Here is a 22,176-nt window from a genome sequence, read left to right as displayed (position 1 = left end):
CCACGCAGAATGAATAAGCAGTGGGAATATGATATGTTATAGAGAATTTATAAAGCCACACGAAATGTTAGACTGAGAATTTAAATGCCGTAGAATAACTAAATTTCATTAGAATTTAGTAAAAGACCATGCAAAATGGGGGTGAATGGCATGTGAAATAATTTAAGAAACTTTACAAAAAGTACAATTGTAATATAGACACAAACGACGCTCTATAGTGATGGCACACAAATTTATCAAGATCAACCTTTCTCTCTCTTCAAGTACCATGTCCGGCGAGGACGTTGGCGATCATGGTTCTCCACAGCTTCCTATCCCTTGTTCTTCTCATCAGTTCTTGTTCTGACACCTTTGCTCTCTCCCTCTCAGGCAGTTGGGCTGCCATCCATTTGCTTAGACTACCTAAGTAGGTCAGCCGCTGTCTTCCTCTGCTCCTTTTACTCTCGATTCTTCCCGTTAGTGTCAAGTTCTGAAGACTTTTCCCATTATGTGCCCAAAAAACTCCAACTGTCTCTTCCTGATTGATCTCATCAAGCTTCTTTCCTTTTCTGCTCTGCGTAAAACTTCTTCATTCGTAATGTGATCTGTTCAGGATATTCGGAACATTCGCCTTAGGAACCACATCTCTACTGCCTCCAGTCTTCCTTCCATCTGACTTGAGATTGTCCAACACTCACTGCCATACGTAATGATAGAGTTTACATAGCAGTCTAACACTCTGAACTTGGTATCCATGGACATCTTTCTATCTTTGAGTATCTTCCCAGTTTCTGAAATGCGTCTTTCGCCATTCCTATCCTTCTTTTGATTTCAGAGTCACATTTTCCATCATCTGTTATAACACTTCCTAGATAGTTAAACCGTCCAACTTGCTGAATTATGTTTTCTCCAATCTGCAATGTTAATTGTGGCTTTTTTAGCTGTTTACTCACTACCATGCATTCTGTCTTCTTGCAATTGATCGTCAAACCTTTCTTTCAGCTCTCTTCTACTACCCTGTCAAGTAGTTCTTGTAACTTCTCTGCCGACTCAGAAATGAGAACTGTGTCATCCGCATAACGCAAGTTGTTCATGTTATGGCCGCCGATGATAAACCCCTGCATGCCGTCTAATTCTCTTAGAATTAGTTCGCTGTACAGGTTGAACAAATCGGGTGAGAACACGCATCCCTGTCGTACCCCTCTTCGGATCTGTGTAAATTCACTCATTTCATTCTCAACTCTCATACACGCCGTTTGTTCCCAGTACAAATTTCTGATTAGTCGGATATCTTTTCCATCAAGTTCTAAACTTTGCAGCATCTTTAACAGTTCTTCATGCTGTACCTTATCAAAAGCTTTTGTGTAGTCAATGAAACACATATACAAATCTCTTTGCATTTCAATTGCTCTCTCGGATAACATTCTTACCATCCAAATTGCATTTCTTGTCCCTGCATCTTCAAACCACATTGCTCCTTTCCTATTTCTGGTCTTATCTTGCTTCGCGATCTTGTCATGATAACCTTCAGAATAATTTTAATAATGTGACTCATCAAGCTGATTGTTTTGTGTAGTTCACATCATGGCACCCGGTTTCTTCGGTAGTGCGATGAAGATAGACTTGTTCAATTCCTGAGGTATTTCTCCACTGTCATAGATTTCATTTATGACGTCCGTAAGTTTTTCAATTCCAAACTCTTCCATTGCTGTTATCATTTCTGTCACTATCTCGTCTGGCCCTGGTGCCTTGTTCCTTCTCATCATCACCTGGTGCCTTGTGCCTTGTTCCTTCTCAAGATCAATACAGAAGGGTAAAAGCACTGGGCAAGTTGCAGTAGCTTCAAGTTACGGTCAAAAGGGCATTAAGCTGCAGCACCATTGCCCAACATCATTGCAAACTTTGCAAGAAATACTGATGTTTTAAACCCTGTAACACGAACGTTTTGCAGTATCTTGCAAAGCTACAGACCATGTCTGAGCCAGATAGAAAAGCAAGCATATGGTTTTTGGATTTTTTGTTGTTTTTCAGCATTCCAATGGAGACAGGGCTATAATTGGCCTAATATTTATATATGCAAAATAATCTTTGTAACATGTTGTAAAAAAATCGTCGAGTTGTGTACACCTAAGTTTGGGCAAACGATACTGTAATTTTTGCAATTGCAGGCATGTGCTGTAATGTGGTCTGGACATTCAATTATAGCGCAAGAGTTTGATTTATCAAAAAAATTGACCAACCAGTGAATGTGACTCTACCCAGACGCATGTTGATTGACAGATGGTTTATGCCGCGTTAATATATGTCGGTTGCTTTTAAATCTTCTGCAAAAGCAACAAGAAGCATAATCGAAATTATTCAGTAAGCTTTCTTCCTCAAGAAAACGAAGAAAAAATTGTTGCGAGATCTGTAAGGCCTATTCAATTCTTCATTGAAAGAGTATCTTAGGTGAGTGTGATACTGTGTTTTAAAACAAATAAAGCAACAATAGGTAGCGAAGAGCTGTGATTGCAACGTACATCGTCAGTTGTCTTAGGGCCTGATTATGACCGATAAGCACATTATTGTGCTTCGTAATCCTCAATGTCAAACGGCTTAGAAAAATCGCAGGTCTGTGGCCAACGCCTTGATAAATATTAATGAAGAGATATAAGAGACAATGAAATCTATTATAACTGAAAACATATTTCAGTGAAAAACAGGTCCTGCTCGCCTTGGATTAAACTCAGTCTTTGTGCAAAAATGCTTTCATCAAAGAATGCCTACGAAGACCTGTTTGCAGGTACTATGTGCTTTAATATTTTTTCATTATATTTGGCAGTCTAGCTTGCTTTAGGACCTTACAAACTTGGTACCTAACCGTCTGACAGCAAAATATGATGGTCTTTTATTTCTACGTTCAATTGTTGGGAAAATTTCTGAATATACGCACAGTGCAACATTTTCAGACAGCGCTCCATTCATTGTGTTGACTAAACATTAAGTTTCGTGCTTCTATGTTTTTAGACAAAATACGGCATATTGCTTACAGAACCAGCTAGGGATTTCAATGAAGTTCCTTGTGGCCGTTTAGAGAAGAAACTATGTACTCATCAGATAGTGCCAATCGCATCTGCAGTTCAAACAAGCTCGTGTCGAACAATTCATTTTTTCGTTGTTGCAGTAAGCCATCAGTGCTTGTCGACCCAGTGACATTCATGAACGGGCGAAGACTCACATTAAACGTGAGTGGATGCAGATTTCGTATAAACGAATATTACCTTAAGCAGTATCCAGAAACGCTCTTGGGTTGCCCGGATCGTGAAAGATATTATGATCATACCCAAAAAGAATACTTCTTTGACCGTGATCCACATATCTTCAGGCACATCTTTAATTTCTACAAATCTGGAAAGCTGCATTACTCAACTCAAGACTGCCACGAGTCCTTCATTGATGAACTGAAGTTTTTTCGTATGAAAATTGCCGATGTCAGCGCTTGTTGTTGCGATTCCCTGATCGATCATTGCTCATTTGTCCCTGTCAAAAATGAATCCAAAAGCGTGGAGGAAACGACAGAAGTCAATCCAAGAGCACCAGTGACAATCAGAGAAAAGGTTTGGTTGTTTGTCGAAGATCCCCAGTCATCATTGGCAGCGAAGGTGTGTTACTATTTTAGCTGTGCAGTGATCATAATCAGTGTTGCTGTAAACACATGGGAAACAGTTCCTGCGGGAAATGGCAAAACATATGGAGAAATGTACCCCAAAGTTTTCTTCGCTATCGATTCGGCATGTGTCACAGTTTTTACAACTGAATATATCATACGTCTGTACGCGGCACCCAGTCGTTGGAGGCATGCAAAACAAGTCATGACAATGATTGACCTTGCTGCAATCCTTCCATACTTCGTTGATTTGTCCATGAAGATATTCTCTCAAGGATCTAGTGGCAGCCTTCCAGTTGTCAATGCCTTAGTCATGCTACGTGTTTTGAGGATCTTCCGTATCTTCAAACTTGCTCGTCATTCAAAGAGACTTAGAGCGTTAAGCGATTCCATACGAAAGTCAGCCTCTGAGTTAGGCTTTATTTTGTTTACATACCTCATCGTTGTTGTCCTGTTTGCAAGCGTTCTGTATTATGCAGAGCGTGGTGACGAACATACCCGTTTCGATGATATTCCCCAATCAATGTGGTACACAGTTGTTACTACAACAACATTAGGGTAAGAGAACCAGTTTCATACTTCCTTTAAAGTTACAAGTTGATATCTCAGCCTGTTGTTGCTTCCTGATAATATTGTATCGTAAAAATATATACAAACCTTGTAGATCCAACTACCGTAGCCAACTTTGTGAGGTACAGAAATCTTTTAACATTAACTATCACAAAAAAGAATATCTCATTATATTGAAAAGGGAGCTTTCAAAATGATGAAGATATAAAGGTAATTTACTCATTGTGCCTTGACATGAAGTAATCATGTAATGTTCCTTTTTCTTTGCCCACTTTTTAACCAGTCATTAAAAAAACGAAAAAATTAAATTTCAGTATAACGAATTGCTTCATTTCAACAGTGGTTTTCCCCAACTTAAAGATTTCTTTTGTCTGGTAGGGTTTTGTTGCTGGCCACAAAAAATAATCATCAAGAAGAAAAACTGCTTAATTTAATCTCACATAGTTATCTCCAGTGATTTGAAATGAAAATTAGGCCCAAAAGACAAGGTCGTATAACAGTTGCACCAATGCTGCAACAACAACACATCTAGCATTATATATGGATAAGTTTCAAATAACCATTGTAATATTGGCAGGAGGAGTTGTACTGAAAAAATGCTCTGAATAAAAATTTATTCTGTTATGCACTGTAACAAACACCACTGCTGGCGAAATTCTTCATACCTTTAACACTTCTTGATTCTTGATATAAAGCCATAGGAAGTTCATAACTAATGGTCTTAGTTCCACTAAGAGTTTGTATGAACCAGCGTGTTACTAATAATGGATAGGTAGTCCACCAAACTGTTTCTTATCAATTTAGGGGATCAAGGAATTGCAAATACTAATAGTTCTTCGAGATAAATAGTTAATTTTATATAGCATTATAACTATACTTAATTCCTAAACATAGAACATAAAAACACGTTAGTAATATAAGTAAGAGCCTATGAAGCCATAAGGCTGGTCCAGTCCCAAGAACCTACGTTTATGCTAACGAAGGACTTTATCTAGGAATAGGTCATTTTCATAAGAAGCGTGCAAATGTTTTAAGAAGAAAAGTAGAATTTCGTACCAGAACGTCTTAAATATAACGTTGGTCTATGAATATAAACGTTGCAATAAGATATCACCGGTTGTGGACTAGCAAAAAGTTATCTATTGGTCAAAAAACAAGTTATTGTTCCAAATTATCTCGTAGATTGCAGCTGAGTCTATAGTGGTTACATGCTCAAGAAATTCTTGCTTTATATAAAAATTGTAGGCCTATTCTATCGTTTAAATTCGTGTCATCAGCTATTGAATAGATGGCTAATCAAAACTGCAATTTTTTATAGATATGGTGACATAGTACCATCAACAATTCAGGGAAAATTGGTTGGCAGTCTGTGCTGTTTAATGGGTGTCTTAGTTATAGCGTTGCCGGTCCCTATTATCCAAATGAAGGTAAGTTATGCTATATTTTATTTACGAAAAAAACCCAAAGTACAAACAAAAGAAAGCCAAAAAGCATTATTACCAGATGTCTTGTATGCAATATTGATGAGGCTTAATCAACGGATGCCGACCGAATAAACAGAATTATAAACGAACAGCCAAAAACGCACCAAATACGATTCCGTGTTTGATTTATTTCAAGGTTTATCTCCAACCACTTATTTATGCATTATAAAAATCAATTGCTTTACAAAAGTTAGTTTATTCCTGCGTAGGAGATTAAAATTGTTTAATTTCTAAACTTCATCAAATGCTAAAGCCGAGTCTTAGGTTATAGACAGCGAAACCCTGTTTATTGGATCCATTTTTGTCGACTGAAAATTGCTTACCGTAAAATTGATTAATTGCTATCTTTTGCTAGTATTTATGTAAATACAAAGATAAGCTTGAAAATAGGAATGGTTAATCGAAGAATACCGGAACATCTTTGATATCTGTGCAAGCTCATGAAAATCTCTTGGCGAGAAGCTAGAACCATAATCACAAAAATGAATTATAAAGTTGCTTTTAGTTAAAAACTTTAGATATTCTTTGATTCATTTTAAAAAGAATTGCTTCCCAAAAGTGCTGGAAGCAATACACTGTTTCAGAACGTTTTAAATGAAATTCTGCAGGATAGGGGGTTCGTCTTTCCGCCACTACAAGCTAAATTCGCTTTGCCAAAAGTTCTAACTACTTGGTGTTGCAAAGAACTTTTTTATGACGATGTCACTGATGATAACAATCGGAAGCATGTTTCAGGTGACCTCAGTTGAAATGGCAGTAATGAAGGTATCAGTGGATATATACAATTTGGATGAAATAATAAAATCGTCTTGAAGATCATTACAAAAAAAAAAAATTCGATGTCTATAAAATGTCGATTCAATAGCGTTAGGAAAATAAGCCATGGAAATTTTATTTGGTGGCACATATAATAGGTAGACATAACTGTTGATGACATAAAGTAATTCAAGTACACACTTGATCTTTTCCGTAAGCGTTAAGACAATTAGAGGCTCGAGATTTGAGCAAGCTAACAGATTCATAACTTAGGTGGCTTTGGCAAATTTCTTTACTGAAGTTAGCAAGCGGAGTTAAATTGATTTTGCATAAAAGAAGAGGTTCAGAAGGCATTACTTGCGATTAATGAGTCTAGACAAGTTACTAACATCTGCCAACTGTCTTTAATTACTTGGCTTTTAAAGTGTTTTCGGATCTTTCATACTTTACTTGGTTCCATTTTTGGCAGTTCTGAGGCAGGTGGGAACATTGTAATTAGGAAAGTGAACTATTGCATAGGTTGATGCACTTCACCATCCATCTGGCTATAAAGAACGATGCATAAATCTGCAAATTTTAAATCATTTTTTTAGAGGAACTAGATGCAAAAGGTCTTAAAATGTGAAAATCTATGGATGTTCTCCTGAATCCTCTCGTACAAAGATTAAGTCATATCCTCTAAAACAGACGGTAGCATATCAAGGGTGGTAATATTGGGGGAGGGGGCAAATGTGAGTTGAGCGAGGGGAAAAAGAGGTCCACACCCTTTGAATCACCAGAAAATGTCCTTTTCCAAAAATGTTTTTTAACCATTGGGGAGTGGGGAGCCTTCATCCCCTCTTGTCTCCCCCCTCTTGTCTCCCCCTCTTGTTATGCTACACAAGAGGGTGAATCAGCAAACTGTGTTTTCAAGGATACGTTTTTAAGGGGCAATTATAGTTTTAAGATATCAGAACTATCTTTGTTTTCAGTAATAGGTGTTTTGGTGCAGGATTACGAGATGCTAATCATTGCAATTATTGAACTTCGATTCGACAAATTTATTACGGTACATCATCTAATTCAATGATAGCTCATGACGAGCATGGAAACTAGAAAGAAAATTAATACTCAGGGAAGGGATACGTCATTAGATAATCGAGGGGGGTTCTACAAAAGTAAACAACACAAGAATGCATTTTAAAACTTTCAAGGCTGCAAATTCTACAGGTAGAATCATCTTGCCTGAAGCAAATTTTTTGAGACAGAGAACCAAAAAATTTTCCAATGATAATAATATTTGCCAAGACCGGTATCTAAAAATGCCAAATTTTCAACAAATATTGTTTTATTCCCTATCCGTTTTCTCTGATCAGCATAACTTTTTCAGACAAAATCTTTGGCAAAGGATTGAAAAATACTTGCTTTTGTAAGTCCACATTGCATTTTTGGGGATTCTTTGGTGCTTTTAACTATTACTCGTATAGCATACTTTTCTCCTATTGTTCATTATCGTGCCTTGCCTTCCATATTTTCAAAGATCTAATCGAACAATATTGATTATCAAATTGCAATGATGTATCCAGCCACTTCTGGCAAATCGATGTTCTGCAGAAGGAGGAGCGATTTGCTTTGGATTGCTTCTATCAAAGGAATAGGTTTTCCAGAAGATTGGATCACGTTATATTTTTCCAAGGCAACAGATTAAACCAACAAGTGGTTTTGCTAATCATGATGTTTGATTTGGAAATATGAATTCAGTGGATTTATTCATTAAAATGTCGAAATTAAATGTCATAGCATAGGGTAGTTCCAGCTAGCAAAATTTCTAGCAATTCAAATATTATATCTAAATTTGGAAAAGGCATGTGAGTCTAACTAGGTTAAGGAAATTCGATACAACTCGGCGCTGTTAAAATGAAATATTATTGTATGGTAATGTGCTTCCGAGAGTAACGTAAACCTTTGGTTTCTAGGACAAGTTCAAAAAATAAACAAAGATGTGGAAAAACACAAGCAGGCTTCTTATGTCGAGAGGGTGTCTCTTCTGGGCAATGAAAAATTCATACCTTGGATTAACGGGAAATTTTGTGAGTAAGTTGTCACACGATTCTAAAATATCAAAACACTTCGGTGAAATGTAAATGCTATCCATTTATCTAAAAAGGCAATTCTATGTATAGAGTAAAGTAAACATAAGACAAAAAAATTATCAAAGAAAATATAAAAATATTTGCACATTAAAGAATTTGTTAATAGTTTTGCTTATTATCTGCTAATTATTTTAGCACCGTGTAATCGATGTTGCTATCTGAAGTGTCTTCACAAATTATTGTCTTTATCTCACGTTTGCGACTTATCAATTAAAATAAAAAATGCAGCATATCTTTTATTTTTAACTGGTTGGTTAAATTTTCTCTTAAGCTTCTTGGTATCTTGGTATCGGTGAAGGGGTGAATTTTGTAGAAGTGGTAAATGTTGTGGAAGAAATAAATATCGTTGAAGGGATTACTGTTGTAGAAGGGATTACTATTGTGAAAGGGATAATGTTGTAGAAGGGAAAAATCTTGAAGAAGGGATAAATTTTGAAGAAGGGATTAATGTGTCTTACTGATTCCTCGCAATATATGAAAAAAACCTGAAGGGTCACCTAAGATACAGTATTTGTGTCTGATTGACACGTAGTGATACGAAGGTTGTAGGAAAAAGCTATTTAAAATAAATACTATAGTCTAACAAAAAACTACTTCTAAGACAACAACAAAAAGGGGCAAATTGTGCCTTCATATTTTGCAGATTTTTCGTATTAAATCAGTTTAAACAGAATCCTAGAGTTTTTATGTACCAAATACAGATTTGCAGATGGCAGGTATACTTGCCGCCTTCTGAATTAATGACTCGACCCTTATTACAGATTATCAAAACTGCATGAAAATTCTGTCAGTATAGCTTTCGGTAAAGTCAACAAAATAATATATGACTTTTCTTGGATAGAATTTTAAGGCTTTTTCTAGGAGACACATTAATCTGACTGGAGCCCTTGCAAACAAAACCAAAATGCACTCTTTTTCTACTAACAATTACTTCTAGTATTTTTTATTAACAAATTTTGATTAACATCTGTGGTCTTACATGAAATGATCAAGAAGATTCTACTTTGACTGGCTGGCATTTACAAAAAATCATTGTAAATCATAAAGACATTGACTTGACAAGTGTTCGTTTTCATCAGGGCACGTTTGCATTCTATTACGTAAATAAAAAAGACGAAACAGAAAGTAAAACATTTTGAAGAATATTTTTTGCAACAAATACAACTTTTGACATAGATTCAAATTTTTAAAGGTTCAATAAATGGCAGTCAAGCAGACAGAACAAAAAGTTTTTTCTCTGTGAGATCTTTTCAAATAGCAACAAAACACCTAACCAATTGACTTTTGAAATTTACAAAGAATTCCTGGAAAAACTACAAAATCTACTTAGGAAACAGCTGAAGCCAGCTGAACACAACAATAATTATCAATTAAATGAACTTTCAACCTTCAAAACAGATGCTGAATTAACCAGGTTAATAATTGATGGCATTTTGATTGCGAGACATGTAGATTAAAGTAAGAGATATTGCTTAGAGAACCGTTAGTCTTCCTAAGCAAAAACAGGAGGGTGAGAAGGGGCTTTTTCTTGACAAGGAATTGGCCTAACCTGCTTTCTCAAACCGTTATCTGTGATTGAGATAAAAAACCTTATCTCGCGAATCCTCCATAACAACAACAGCCCACATTTCGTCAGAAAGAAAAAGCTGATTTTTTTAATCTGAAAAGTGGAGTTTATTTTTTCCTTGCATTTTGGGTTTAAGCCCATCCTCTTTGCCACTCTCAGCACTTTCAGAGGGGGAGGGTAGGGATCAGTATGAACAATATGAATTTTCATAACGTCCGTCATGACTACAACTACCAAAAAGAATGAGCATTTCGGATATACATGAAGTTAAAAGGGTTCTCCATGAGCAACAGCTACAGAAAGAAGATAGCCATTTCTAAAGGATAGAGAACACTCCAACGTCAAACGTGAAAAAAAGCAAGATTGGGTAGGCAATTTGCATCTTGTTGCGAGTATCTTCACAAGCAAAAGGAGGTCTTTAAAGGCAACACAAACTAAAGACCAATCCAACAACTTAAGCAGATAAAATTCAGCGAACCAACAGATTATCACTACTGAAAGCTACAATGACAATTTTGAAAGTTGTATCTGTATCAAGACTGCCATGAATTTCTCAACAAAACTGATATATCAGTGAACGGTTAATGATAGTAGTTACATTACTTTAATTGCAGGCTTCCTTTTTTCAATTTCAACTCAAGTTTCCTTTTCGCTTCTGCTTTCTTTCGTGCGATGTCTTCAGCAGAATACTTCTTTCTAGTTCCGTCATTATTTGCGTTGTTCATATTCCCTGGATTCCTTTCTTTTTGCGTCGATGTATATGGCATGAATTCTGAAAAAATTAATCACGATAAAAATAAAAAATGAATGAATGCGAAAAATGTCATAATGCAACTGACTGATGCCTGAGGGATTCTGTTAGGTTTGTTCTAGTCTGCATAAAGATCTTGGCAATACATTTCTATGAACCATACACTCTTTTTCATAAGAACCAATTTCTGCCGATGCTGCGATTGTTTCTAAAAGCACTAAACAACAGTTTGCAATACGTTTTCATTTGAACGATCGATTTGCTGATAAAATCTGTTCTGTTTTGTTAACAGGAGAAAGAAAATTAAAAAAAATGTGATTTTGTTCTTCTAATTTTTCATCTGGGGCTAGATAGGTTCTTAAGATGCTCTTATTTCTGGGCAAAGTGAACCTCGGTGTTCTTGTAAATCTGTTCTAACAAAAAAAGCGAAAAAGGCAATATGCACTAAAAATAACACTAATATTTACAGGGGCGATCAAAAACTTTTATCAGCTCTGTTTGCAATTGTAACTGTACTTGCATGATTTTTAAGCAAATTCAACTGAAGACAATACTTATCTTAACTTTGATATCGATGATATTTAGGGTTGCTGCTGGCTGTATAAACCAATTCAATTTATGTTTGGAAAATTATGGCTGTATATATCAATTTCATTTTGCGACCTTTTCAACTCAAATCAGGATTTACCATCATACATTTAGTGCGAATGCACATTTCATACTGCTTGTGCTTGCATTGTATACTTTTAAAAGACATAAGGTTCACAAACTAACAAAGGGATTGACGTGAGAATCTAAAGTAAAATATCTGTTATAAAGCGACTTGCTTCCATCAATGGCATTCAAAACAAAATTTGCCGACAGCTTTTCATAAATTGCCGAAGGAATACCAAAAAATGTTAAAAATCGTTCTTTTTAAAGTCGCTGAGGGTTGGCACTTCCCATACATCCATAAACCCTTACGACACAACTGGCGAACATATCACACTTAGTTTGGGGAGATGGATAGCTTCTTTTTAAAGCAGTTGTTGAATTGTCCAATAATTGCCTAAGAATGCACACTTGCACTGTCAGCTTTGTGGTTGCACCAGTTCAAATCCAACTTTTTGCAATGCTTGCTCTTTTTTGGGAAATGTACCTCGAATGTACCAAGGTTTAACGAGTCTAATTAGTCATGATAAATTTCAACTCAAAGTCGCTGATTTTCATTCAAAAATACGACGTCAAAAATTGAGATTCTTAATTAGGTCTTTCCACTGAAGGAAGTAAAATTTTATGAAAACTAAATTTCCGTTCACAGCAAAACAGATCAGTTAGTTGATCCAACACCTAGGCTATTCTTCAGAATTCACATAGTATACAGTACGGTGCTATCGCATTCATCTATGCCTTCAGTTTTCAAGATTTTGATAAAAAATATTCTGATCTTTTTTACCAAACACAACAGCCAATGTTAGAAAGACAGAAAAAGGATGTCATTTTGGAACCGGTACAATAGCTGTGAAACCTGATTGAGGGTTTCAGATCGTCCTCATGGCATGTACTTGCTAGAATGAGGGTTGGACCTACAAGAATCATTTTACAAAAACAGGATTGTTATCAGGTGTTAAAGGGGTGGCTTTGTTTCACATATAATCAAAATACTGAGTCTGTTAGCTTGCTACTGATGGCAAATGAATAGTTTTTCATACAGTTTATCCTAGGTGACAACTAATCATTACGATTAGCTGCCGCCAAAATGAAATGAGTGTTTTGAATTAATCAGAACAAATTGTGAGATACTGTTTACCTTTACTTGTGTTGGCGTCATTCCAAAAGTCATAATCATCAGGTGACTTGAAGAGTTGTCCTGCTTTGTTTTCAGCTCCCTCGATCAAAGAAATGTTTGGATGCACGGTTCTAACAGAATTCGATTTTATAAACACGGAGTCTTTGCTTTTTATACAAGCTCCCACTTCTTGCTGATTTTTAGACAAACTTGGTGCGTCTTTTAAAGCTTGACATTCATTAGATGTAGCAGAGGCAGCAATCTTCAAACTACTCTTTAAATTGTGCATCTGTTTTGTGTTCTCTGTGCGTTTGAAATCAAACTTCCTTGTTTTCTGGCTACTTCGAGGTGTACTCGACATTGTCTTTGGTCTGTTCCTTGTGGAAATATCTTCATTTTTATTTCCAATTTTACTCTTTTGAGTATCTTTACAACTCTTTAAATTATCATCATCTAAAACGTCATCACAAAAATTATCATCCTCCCAGTCGCCAATTTCTATATCTAAGCCATTGTCTTTGTGGCAGCTAGTTGGGAGGGCAGACTCCTTTACTGTTGTCTTTCCAATATTTGCCACACTCTTAGATCCACTAAAAACAGGTACATCTACTGTCTCCTTGTTACCACAGTCGCCAAATGGAACATCCTCATACAGATTGTCAATCCAAGCATCTTTGAATAATTCATCATTATCGTCCATCTCAATATCCAATTTATCAGCTCTGTCCGCAGAAAGTTTGTCAAATTTTTGCTTCGAATACGTTTCACTACTCTTTGTGGATATAATTTTATTTTCATGTTTATTTACAGCTCCTTTTCCAAAAATTGACCCTCTCTTAAAGTCAAAAGCTTTGGCATTTGAGTTTTTTCCATCCGGCTTTTGACTTTTTGCAGTAAGAGCATTTCCCATATTTACTTCAAGTTTACTAGTTGCTGGTGATTTGTCACGATTTGTTTTGATGCCATTTTTATCATTTCCTAAAACAAGACCATCGTCAAATTCCCAATCCATATCTTCTAAATCGTTGTCTATATTAACAAGATTCTCATCCTTTTTGGCGTTCTCTTTTTCCTTGACACAACTTTTCACATTTTCTTCTTCGCTTCTTGAAGGAACCTGGGGATTTTTCCTGCTCTTTAAGTTCTCTTTCTCGGCATTTAAGTGCTCAAGATCTGCAAGATTGTCTTCGAAATTAGACCACTGAGAACTGTCGAACAAATCATCTTCTAATAAATCATTTTTCTTTTCAACCTCTGAACCTCCTGGGGTTCCTTCAAAAACATCATCTGCGTGAAGGTCATCATTGAACGACAAAACATTAAGTGGATCGACATTTTCATCCGCAACTGGTGGTCTAGGAACTCCGAGATTTGTAATCACAGGCAAATTTTGCTTCCCACATTTGGAAACCTGACCTTCATCTGCTTGGTTTTTCCTACCTTTATTCCCCACATCTTGAACCTCAAGGTCTTCATCAAGTGGAAAATCTTCCAGAAAGCCAATCGAGTCCTCTAAGTTACAGAAATCTTGGCATGGTTCTGCCGTTTCGACCTCTTCTATGGGTAGAGGAGATGGTCCTTTCACATAAGCTTTCAGCAATTTTTCAGAGCCAAAGGTCTTTTGTGTTGCATTTTCTGCATAAGCACCGCCCTTTTTCCCATGTTTTGTCGAATAAGATTTGCCATGATTTTCAAAGGTTCTAACTCCAATCGGGTTTTTTGCTTGGCTCTCACTAAATCTTTCGTTTCTATTACGCGTAAGCTGATCTTGCATTTTTCCTGCTTTCTGCCCAGTCTCTTCTGTAAGAGGCAGTTCTTGTTTGAGGGATGCACTATTACATTTTGAAACCTTGATATCAACTTTGGGTTTAGACGTTGTATGTCCACTCCGGCAGCTGTTCGCTAATGGACCAGCACTTTCTAATTTTTGATTAGATGTTTTAATCGAAGTATTGGAATCTACTGATAAAGCACCCGTGGCACTGCTGTGAGAGGGTTTTGGTCTCGTCGATGGCTCTGTCTCTCCGCATATGGGCATGAAACCCAAAAATGGTTCGTCATTACATTTTGTTGGCTTCTTTTCACCATGGTGACCCATTATATCTTGTTCCAATGTTTTATCACTCTCGTCTGTATTTTCTTGTAACACTAAGACGAGAAATAGTAAAGTGGTCTAACAAGAAAATAACTGGCAATGAACGTTTAGTTGGTAAAGAACATTCAGGCTTTAAGCTGCTTTGAAAAGGCACTCGATTTATCCTTGCACAAAACTACCTGTAGCTCAATCTTCCTACTGTCGAGGAAACATTTGAAGTGAAACCGCAACAACGGTTCACCTATAGCTTAACACATTGACTAAAATATATTGATGCAGAACATTTAGTGACAAAGGCGTAGAAAAATGATGTTGCCATTGATTTGCCAATATGAATCAAGATGTGCCGTGAAATGAGTTCGGATTCATATTGAATAGAAGCATTAGAATATTTACTTGAAGGATATTTTTTTTGTTCCTCTAGAATGCTTAAGGTTGCATGACAACAGGAGATAAACATGAAAAATTAGAATTAGCAACCAACCTTTTTCATTGATATTCTTGATAAAATTTGAAAGCTCTTCTTGGAACTTCATCGCGTTACTCGCAAGCATCCGGCTTCGATTTCTCGTTACTCTAAAAATCAATAATTTTCGATCAAAAATGAAGCTGGACTTAATGTAAAACAATGTTACAAGGAAAATACTACAACATAAAATTAGAAATTTTAATGGTTCATAATTTATAGTTAGATCTGAACATAACTATGGTCTTTTTTAAAAGAAAGTTAAAATATCTTCATAATCCGTTAACAGTGTCGCTTTTTTCGATTAGCTCGCATACTGACATGTTTCCTCCTATGTGTAATGGCTTGCAAGCGAATTTTTCAATCAATAAGATTCATTTCTATAATTATAGAAACGAAATTGGAGCACTATTGTTAAAAACCAATATACATGTGATAGCACAATGACAAAACATTTACCCAATTTTGCGCTGATTTGTGTACAGAGGGAATATAAAATATAGAGCAACTACATTGAATCCCTACTTTTTTGCTATTTTACATTCCTTTTTTGCGGCATATTTTCATCTTACTGTCAAGTCTATCATTTGAATTCCATTTATCCTAAATTTCTATTCTTGATTTTCTTCGTATCTCTGTCGAACTAACGGCTATTATCTCTTCTTTTCTTTCGTCAGCCAGAAACATACCTCTGACCTTAATGAAAATTACTATTTACCGGTCTGTCATAAAGTGCTAGATGCCGTATAGGTAGAGTTGTACACGCTTTTTGGCTTATAGAATGGAACCGTTGTAAATTGCTACTCCGAGTTTCACGCTTTATGAGATTATAAAAATTTTATTTCAAAGTTTCAAATATCTGATCAACATCTGGCACCTTTGATTTGCATTACTTTCGTGGGATTTAGTTCGGTTCAAAATTGACCGTTTCTTGCGACAGCCTTTTCCAATAAGTCTGCTACTGTCATTGTCAGCCACAACGTCATCCTTTTTCATCCATGCTTCAAACATATTAGGGCTTGCATTGCTGGTTCTGCTAGAATTCTGCAAGAAACCACATGAAAAGTAAAACACAATGCAAAGGGAAATATCTAAAAACAATTTAGAGTAAAGGGATTTTTAACTTCCTAGAGACTAAACAGAGGGTTTATCATACCTTCAAAAAGGTTTTAAAAAAGTTCAAAGAACAAAAAAAGATTGATTAAGACATCTGAAAATGAAATAAAGGGGTAAATACATTAGACTTTCATCAAAACAATTGTTTTCCTTGATTCTCTTTTTACTTTAAGTAAATTTTTTTATTCACCTGACATACTCCTAGAGAGAAAAAATTGCAATGTGATGTCAGTTAGAAAAATTGCATTAAAGAAAGAAAATAAACACTATGAATCAACCATATTTAATACCACACACAGAAGCTGGAAATATCATTTATGATATGATATTAATTCATTTCTAGGTCAAACAAAATTATACAAACAAGTAGCAATATACATTGTTTGAACTTTGATGAAAGCAATTTTTAATGCAATGATAGCAATTATTAGTTTTCAGCTTAAAAGTACACCATACCTCACAGTAGATACCAAGATATTAAATCTGCTAGACAATATAATTATGTATCCATAGGAATAATCACGATAACACAGCCTTAAATATAAGCTTTATTGTTGCTTAATCCAATTCAGGGAAATTTTGACAAAGGCTTGTCTTAAAGGAAAAAGGCCAGTGCTGTAAACAAGGGCAAATGTGGGAAATGAAAATGAAATTAGGGACCAACAAATTTTATAATTTTTGCCAATAACATATTAATTGACTTTTTTAGCTTAGATCTTTATTTTCAGGTTTTGATATGATAATATAAACTTGATGAATAGAGCCTTGATGTCACTTTTAGTTGACAACAGCACATACAAATTGCATAGGCAGTGAAGAAATATTTTTACCTCATTGCTTAGCTTCTTAATAAAAGATGCCAGTTGTTCTTGTGATCTTTTTGAAATCAGCTTCTTACTCTTTCCTAAAAACATTGGATTAGAACAGTGTACCATGTAAAAGAAAATCACACAGAATAGTATTCTATGCTTATCTTTACAAGCCGGAAACATTAATTAATGTTTGGGTGAACAGGTATATTCAAAATAAAACATATATTAATGAGGCTTTTGCATTCTTTTCAATTTTGTAGCTTTTCCAGAATATCTTATTGCAGGCCTTTCCCCGAAGAAGCCAGTTATAGCCCGTGCCCATACAAACCCTGCGCAATAAAATTTAAGAGGGCTTTTTTCTGCCCACGCAGTTTTTCAAACCAACATTCTCATTTAAAACATACAGTTTAGCTACCCAATGTTTGTACTAATTACTGCTAAGTATCAAGATGCAAGTAAATAAAGTGAAAGAGGTCTTACACATTTATGTGTTTTAAAATGTTAACAAACTATTGTTTTATCTGCTAAAACTTGCAATGGAATAAAAACTGTAATCCAATGCAGCAAAACTGACAAGGACTTTTTATAGCCTGCATTGTTTTTTTACCAGAGAGGCCTGCTTATTGATGATTTTATAATCTCATGCTATAAAATACCTTGCATCAAAACTTTCGCATGTTAATTTTTCAGGGGTAAACACTTGGTCAAATATTGGGGGGAGGCAAGCCTATTGCTTTGATTAGATGACATCACACTTCCCTACTGTTTTATAACAAAAGACCATTGTCTTCCAATATTGGGGGAGGGAACTGCCCCCTCAGCCCCCCACCCTAGGTGTTTGCCATTGATATGAATAAAAAACGAACAAAAATGCAATATTGAAAAACTACCTCTATCCAAGGCAAAGGTTGGGCTGTGTGAATCATTGTCCCAGATTATTTCTGGACCTGAGTCATAGGGAGAAATGCTACCCCAAGCAGCAAGTCTTTGTGGAGTCTTTCTCAATCTCCCTAAAATGAGCAATTGCAAATAATTTATTCAACCAAATAATTCAACCGAAACAATTCAACCGAAAAAAAATTAAAACAGGTGCTACACAAAATATTAAAAGTACTAAACCGGGAATTGCAGTTCTTTGAAGAAAATATCAAAATATGCCACAACTGTAAGATCTATACAAAAACTGATCAAAAATATTATGATCATGAATATTTCTTTATTTTCTTTGAAAATTTAAGTAACAAACAATGAAAGCTACAGTAAATATGCCAATAAGGTTAGACAGAATGGCTCTGTCGCATAGTCATTCATAACCTGACAAGCAAATAATTGAATAAATTTGAAAAGATTTTCCTTTGCATATTGATGGTACATTCATAATATTTGAAGAACATTAGAACAGCTTTTGTTGACTAGACAGTGGCAATGGCAAGCAAAACTGTGAAATTTAGAGTTTTTTCCATTTTAAGTTGACTAGCTTGATCATATTGGTTTAACAGAATGGTCTGACCAAATTGATATAAATACGAGGTTTTTTATAGTTCTTAGCCAACTGAATGGCTCCATTAAGCAAAAATAATCACAATGGTTAGAAACAGTTCAGAGAGCTTTGGTTGAATTCAAAAATAGAGAGAACCAGCAATAATATAACTGAAATAATTCTACAAGCCCTGCAATATCCCTAAATACGTACTTCATAAAGAATGAGATAAATGGAGCATTATTTAATGCTTTCCCTTTTCTATATAAAAATTTTTAGTGAAAGCTTTAAGACAGACTCATCTTGACCACTGCTTGACATGCAAGAAAAAAGCATTTAATGCATTACACTCTTTTTTTTATTAGAACAATTTTATAAGAACACAAGCCTCAAAACTGGTCAAAAGTTTAGAATAAATTAAGAACAAGCTGAGGCTGAGCTTCTGCAAAATGCAATTTTGAACAACGTTTTTTCTCAAAATCAAGGATTTTTAGCGATGTGTGAGTGCTTTTTCGGTGAATATTCAAATTTGTAAGCAAATTAAGGCTATTTCACTCACTTTGTTGGCAAATGAGGCCTGAACACCTCCTTAGAGTGAAAAATCTAGCAATAGCACTGCTTACACCCTCTTAATTTGAGAACAAATTAAGAACAATCCAGCCTCAGATTTTCAAAAAAATTAAGGACAGTCAGCCTGAAATTTAAATTTACTGGTTCTTATAAAAAAAGAGTGTATGTAACTATACATGGATAACTAAAACCAATGCAAGCCTTGTAAATATTTCTTATCTGATCACATATTAAACAACTTGCATTTAAAATAAATTTGTGTCATGAAATTTTAGATTAAACTTGAACAGTACAGTCAATTTCAACAAAGTTTAATACAGTTGTTGTGGAATCAATACCTTCTCAGTTTTGTTCTGAGCTATTTTGTCAATTTTGTTTCTTCATATTTGCCAAAAAATGAATCATAGCATTGGAATATTCATATTAAAAATAGTCTGTGCTGAAAATTGCAGCCAGGCAGCAAATTTAGCTTTCCCATATCGTGCAAGATGCAAAACCAATTATGTCAACTTGAAATCAAGAGTGAATGAGACTTAAAATATTGGGTGCATGAATAAAAAATCTTTTCAGTTTCGGATTTTGAAAAATTTAGAATCAAAGTAGCTCAAAAATTCACACAGACAGTCTATCATCCAGTGAAATTGGAAGAGTTTCGTAGGCGCTGCATTTTTTAGAGCACTCTCTATCGGTTAAAGAGGCCCATTAATACTGGTCTATTTTGGAGTTTCATTTATTATGCATTCAGATTCAGACATGAAATGCGCTAGTTAGAATATTTTTGTCATGAAACATGATATGAGCAAGAATTAAGGCTAGATATTTGTATTTCTATTATCTAATATTTAATTGGTTACCAAGTGCATTCGACGACGAAAAAATGGGTCTCGTTGGGGTTTTAGTAGGCTGTTTAAAGCTACTTTCCAGTGGAGACTTTGCATCTTTCCTTCTTGATGAATGCGATGATTTGCTGACTGGCGTCTTAGGAAGAAATTGCTCTGCGTTCTTGTCTTCGGCTGCTGTCTTCCGTCGAGTGCCTAGGCCTAAGCCAATCGCCCTCCTTTTCCTCATCGGGAAAACATTAGTGATAGTGATCTCTTGTCCGTCCATATCTTAACAACGTAATGAACTTGTTGATCCATACTTCAAAGAATTATCCATTGTTTGAGAATCGAGTATAGATGCACAAATCAAGTCAAAGCTTCCTCATCTCGAATGGCCCTAGTGCATACAAATTAGCGCGGTTGTTGTTATTGTAGAACAGGGAGTCTAGAGCTGTTTTTTCACAGGGATGAAAGATTGCCTTGTCTGTTCAAGTAATGTATCAGAGTCTAGTCTAGTCTACCAACTGAAAATGTCGAAAGATTTGAAATTTCATCGAGAAATCCAGCAGGATGAAGCATTGTCTCAATAAACCATTGAATAAGCATTCTTATTTAAATCGGGCTTCGCTTTCCTCGTTTCGTAAAATTGCTTTTGACTGTCAGGGCTTGATGCATGTACTATAAAGAGCATTTTATGCATTATTCATTCAATCAAAGGGCTTTGCATTCGGTAGGGCAGCCCTTTACTTTAAGGCCAAACAGGTTAACATGCTCAAGGATCTTGGAAAATCCATTCTGTCCAGATTCACACCCTGAAGAAAATTTCTTAATCATTTTACATTACAATTGTTTTACATTACATTACATTTCTTAATCGTTTTACATTTACTCTACAATTTATCCCATGGTGGAATTGATGGGGATTTTGTAAAGATTAAGAAATTTTGTAAAGTTGGGGTATTATTTCGGAAACTCTGATTTAAAGATTTTAGGGAATACAGTGCTGTAAAGTTGGAGTATTATTTAGTAAAATCTGATTTTAAAATTTTAGGGAATACAGTGCTTGGGTTCAGAAATGAAAAAAAGAATCTCCATCATTTAGCTTTGGCACCAACATAGTTTGGGCCAGGTTTCTCGATCTATATCCTAAGTCAAGCATTCCGCATTCCAAATATTATACAATGTTTTATAGTCAGTGACCGATTATAGTTAGCGATCGTACAGTGCAACGTGGAACGCACAGCTTAGTGTTTTGGTTTCCCCGTATGTTTCCTAAACAAAAAATTTGTAAAGTCATGATAATGAAACTTGAGCGTAATTGATGCTGAAAATATCAAGCACCATAGCTTATGAATGGTGGACTACTTTTTCTTTCTTTTTTTGCAATTACTTTGACAGACTTTAATAACTACAGAATATCGAATCTATTCTGTGCTTTGATTGTGCTTAGAAATGTTCTTTCTTCGAAGTGAATGGAAGTAAGATATATTCTTTGAGGTGAGGTTAATCTGTCATTGTAAGGTAAGGTTCTGCATCTTTATCTGTAGGGTCTGTCCAGTCGAGAGAGGCTTTCGATTAGTAGAATAAAGGGATTATAATGCATTATAGAAACGTATCATAAAGAATATTATGTAACAAAAGCAAAGTTAAAAATAAAAACTTTATTGAGCAAGATAACAACCAAGACGGGAACCTGTTGTGTCTGTTCGGTTTTTGTCAATATACTGAAGTGTCTCTGCAGATGCATTAGTTGTCAGGTAAACACACAAGAACTTACAAACAATTAGCACTTCACCTATGAGACAAAACCTGATTTGTAATTTTACGACTTCCTTTCAAACATGAAGTATTTCGTATAGAAATTTTCTTATATATAGAATGGGTGCATGGTTTAATGATTTTGCTTGCAATATGGTGTTGTAGAAGTAGCAGTTATCACAAATTTATTATAACGCAGAATATCAGAAGTTCCATATATACATAATTAAGTTATTTTGGAAATTGAGGGCTAGGATCCCTGCTAGTAGCACTATGGCTGCGTGGTCCCTTCCAAACTGCCTAAGCCAATTTAATTTTTGTTATGCCTGTGCATCACAGTCCAAATCAAATTTCGGATTTCCAGTTGTCTACATTCGGTTAGGAAATCCTTTGTAAAAAAAGAAA

At 35.4% G+C, this 22,176-nt stretch overlaps 2 protein-coding genes across 3 annotated transcripts; one reads left to right on the top strand and one right to left on the bottom strand.

Moving 5' to 3' along the window:
• Nucleotides 1-476: 476 nt before the first annotated feature.
• Nucleotides 477-22,154, bottom strand: LOC135688285 (uncharacterized). The gene is made up of 7 exons (XM_065205066.2): nt 20,047-22,154; nt 18,033-18,152; nt 17,161-17,234; nt 16,092-16,258; nt 15,233-15,324; nt 12,675-14,801; nt 477-10,906 (listed from the first exon to the last, which is right to left on the bottom strand). The coding sequence occupies exons 1-7, from the start codon at nt 20,297-20,299 to the stop codon at nt 10,734-10,736; spliced, it is 3,006 nt and encodes a 1,001-aa protein (XP_065061138.2). The 5' UTR covers nt 20,300-22,154; the 3' UTR covers nt 477-10,733.
• Nucleotides 3,063-8,530, top strand: LOC135689508 (A-type voltage-gated potassium channel KCND2). Of its 2 annotated transcripts, XM_065206765.2 has the most exons (4): nt 3,063-4,183; nt 5,514-5,622; nt 7,805-7,843; nt 8,391-8,530. In XM_065206765.2, exons 1-3 carry the CDS (start codon nt 3,063-3,065, stop codon nt 7,826-7,828), a joined length of 1,254 nt encoding a protein of 417 aa, XP_065062837.2. In that variant the 3' UTR covers nt 7,829-7,843; nt 8,391-8,530. The 2 variants fall into 2 exon arrangements, with proteins under 2 accessions (XP_065062837.2, XP_065062845.2); XM_065206773.2 differs by lacking the exon at nt 7,805-7,843 and having other exon boundaries at nt 8,391-8,529.
• Nucleotides 22,155-22,176: the final 22 nt, after the last annotated feature.

The sequence above is a fragment of the Rhopilema esculentum genome, chromosome 10 (genome assembly GCF_057945365.1).
Source record: "Rhopilema esculentum isolate cy_ngs chromosome 10, ASM5794536v1, whole genome shotgun sequence".
Classification (NCBI taxonomy): Eukaryota; Metazoa; Cnidaria; class Scyphozoa; order Rhizostomeae; family Rhizostomatidae; genus Rhopilema; species Rhopilema esculentum.
This window is presented reverse-complemented; position numbering and strand designations above follow the sequence as displayed.

What these genes read in the sequence shown, in the direction of transcription:
- LOC135689508 (XM_065206765.2), top strand. Translation starts at nt 3,063, where the DNA reads ATGTACTCATCAGATAGTGCCAATCGCATCTGCAGTTCAAACAAGCTC. An exon ending in GTTACTACAACAACATTAGG is followed by an intron (nt 4,184 to 5,513) that starts GTAAGAGAACCA and finishes AATTTTTTATAG; the next exon opens with ATATGGTGACATAGTACCAT. An exon ending in TCCCTATTATCCAAATGAAG is followed by an intron (nt 5,623 to 7,804) that starts GTAAGTTATGCT and finishes TAACTTTTTCAG; the next exon opens with ACAAAATCTTTGGCAAAGGA.
- LOC135688285 (XM_065205066.2), bottom strand. Translation starts at nt 20,299, where the DNA reads ATGGACGGACAAGAGATCACTATCACTAATGTTTTCCCGATGAGGAAA. An exon ending in TTAAGAAGCTAAGCAATGAG is followed by an intron (nt 16,259 to 17,160) that starts GTAAAAATATTT and finishes GGTTTCTTGCAG; the next exon opens with AATTCTAGCAGAACCAGCAA. An exon ending in TGACGCCAACACAAGTAAAG is followed by an intron (nt 10,907 to 12,674) that starts GTAAACAGTATC and finishes TAATTTTTTCAG; the next exon opens with AATTCATGCCATATACATCG.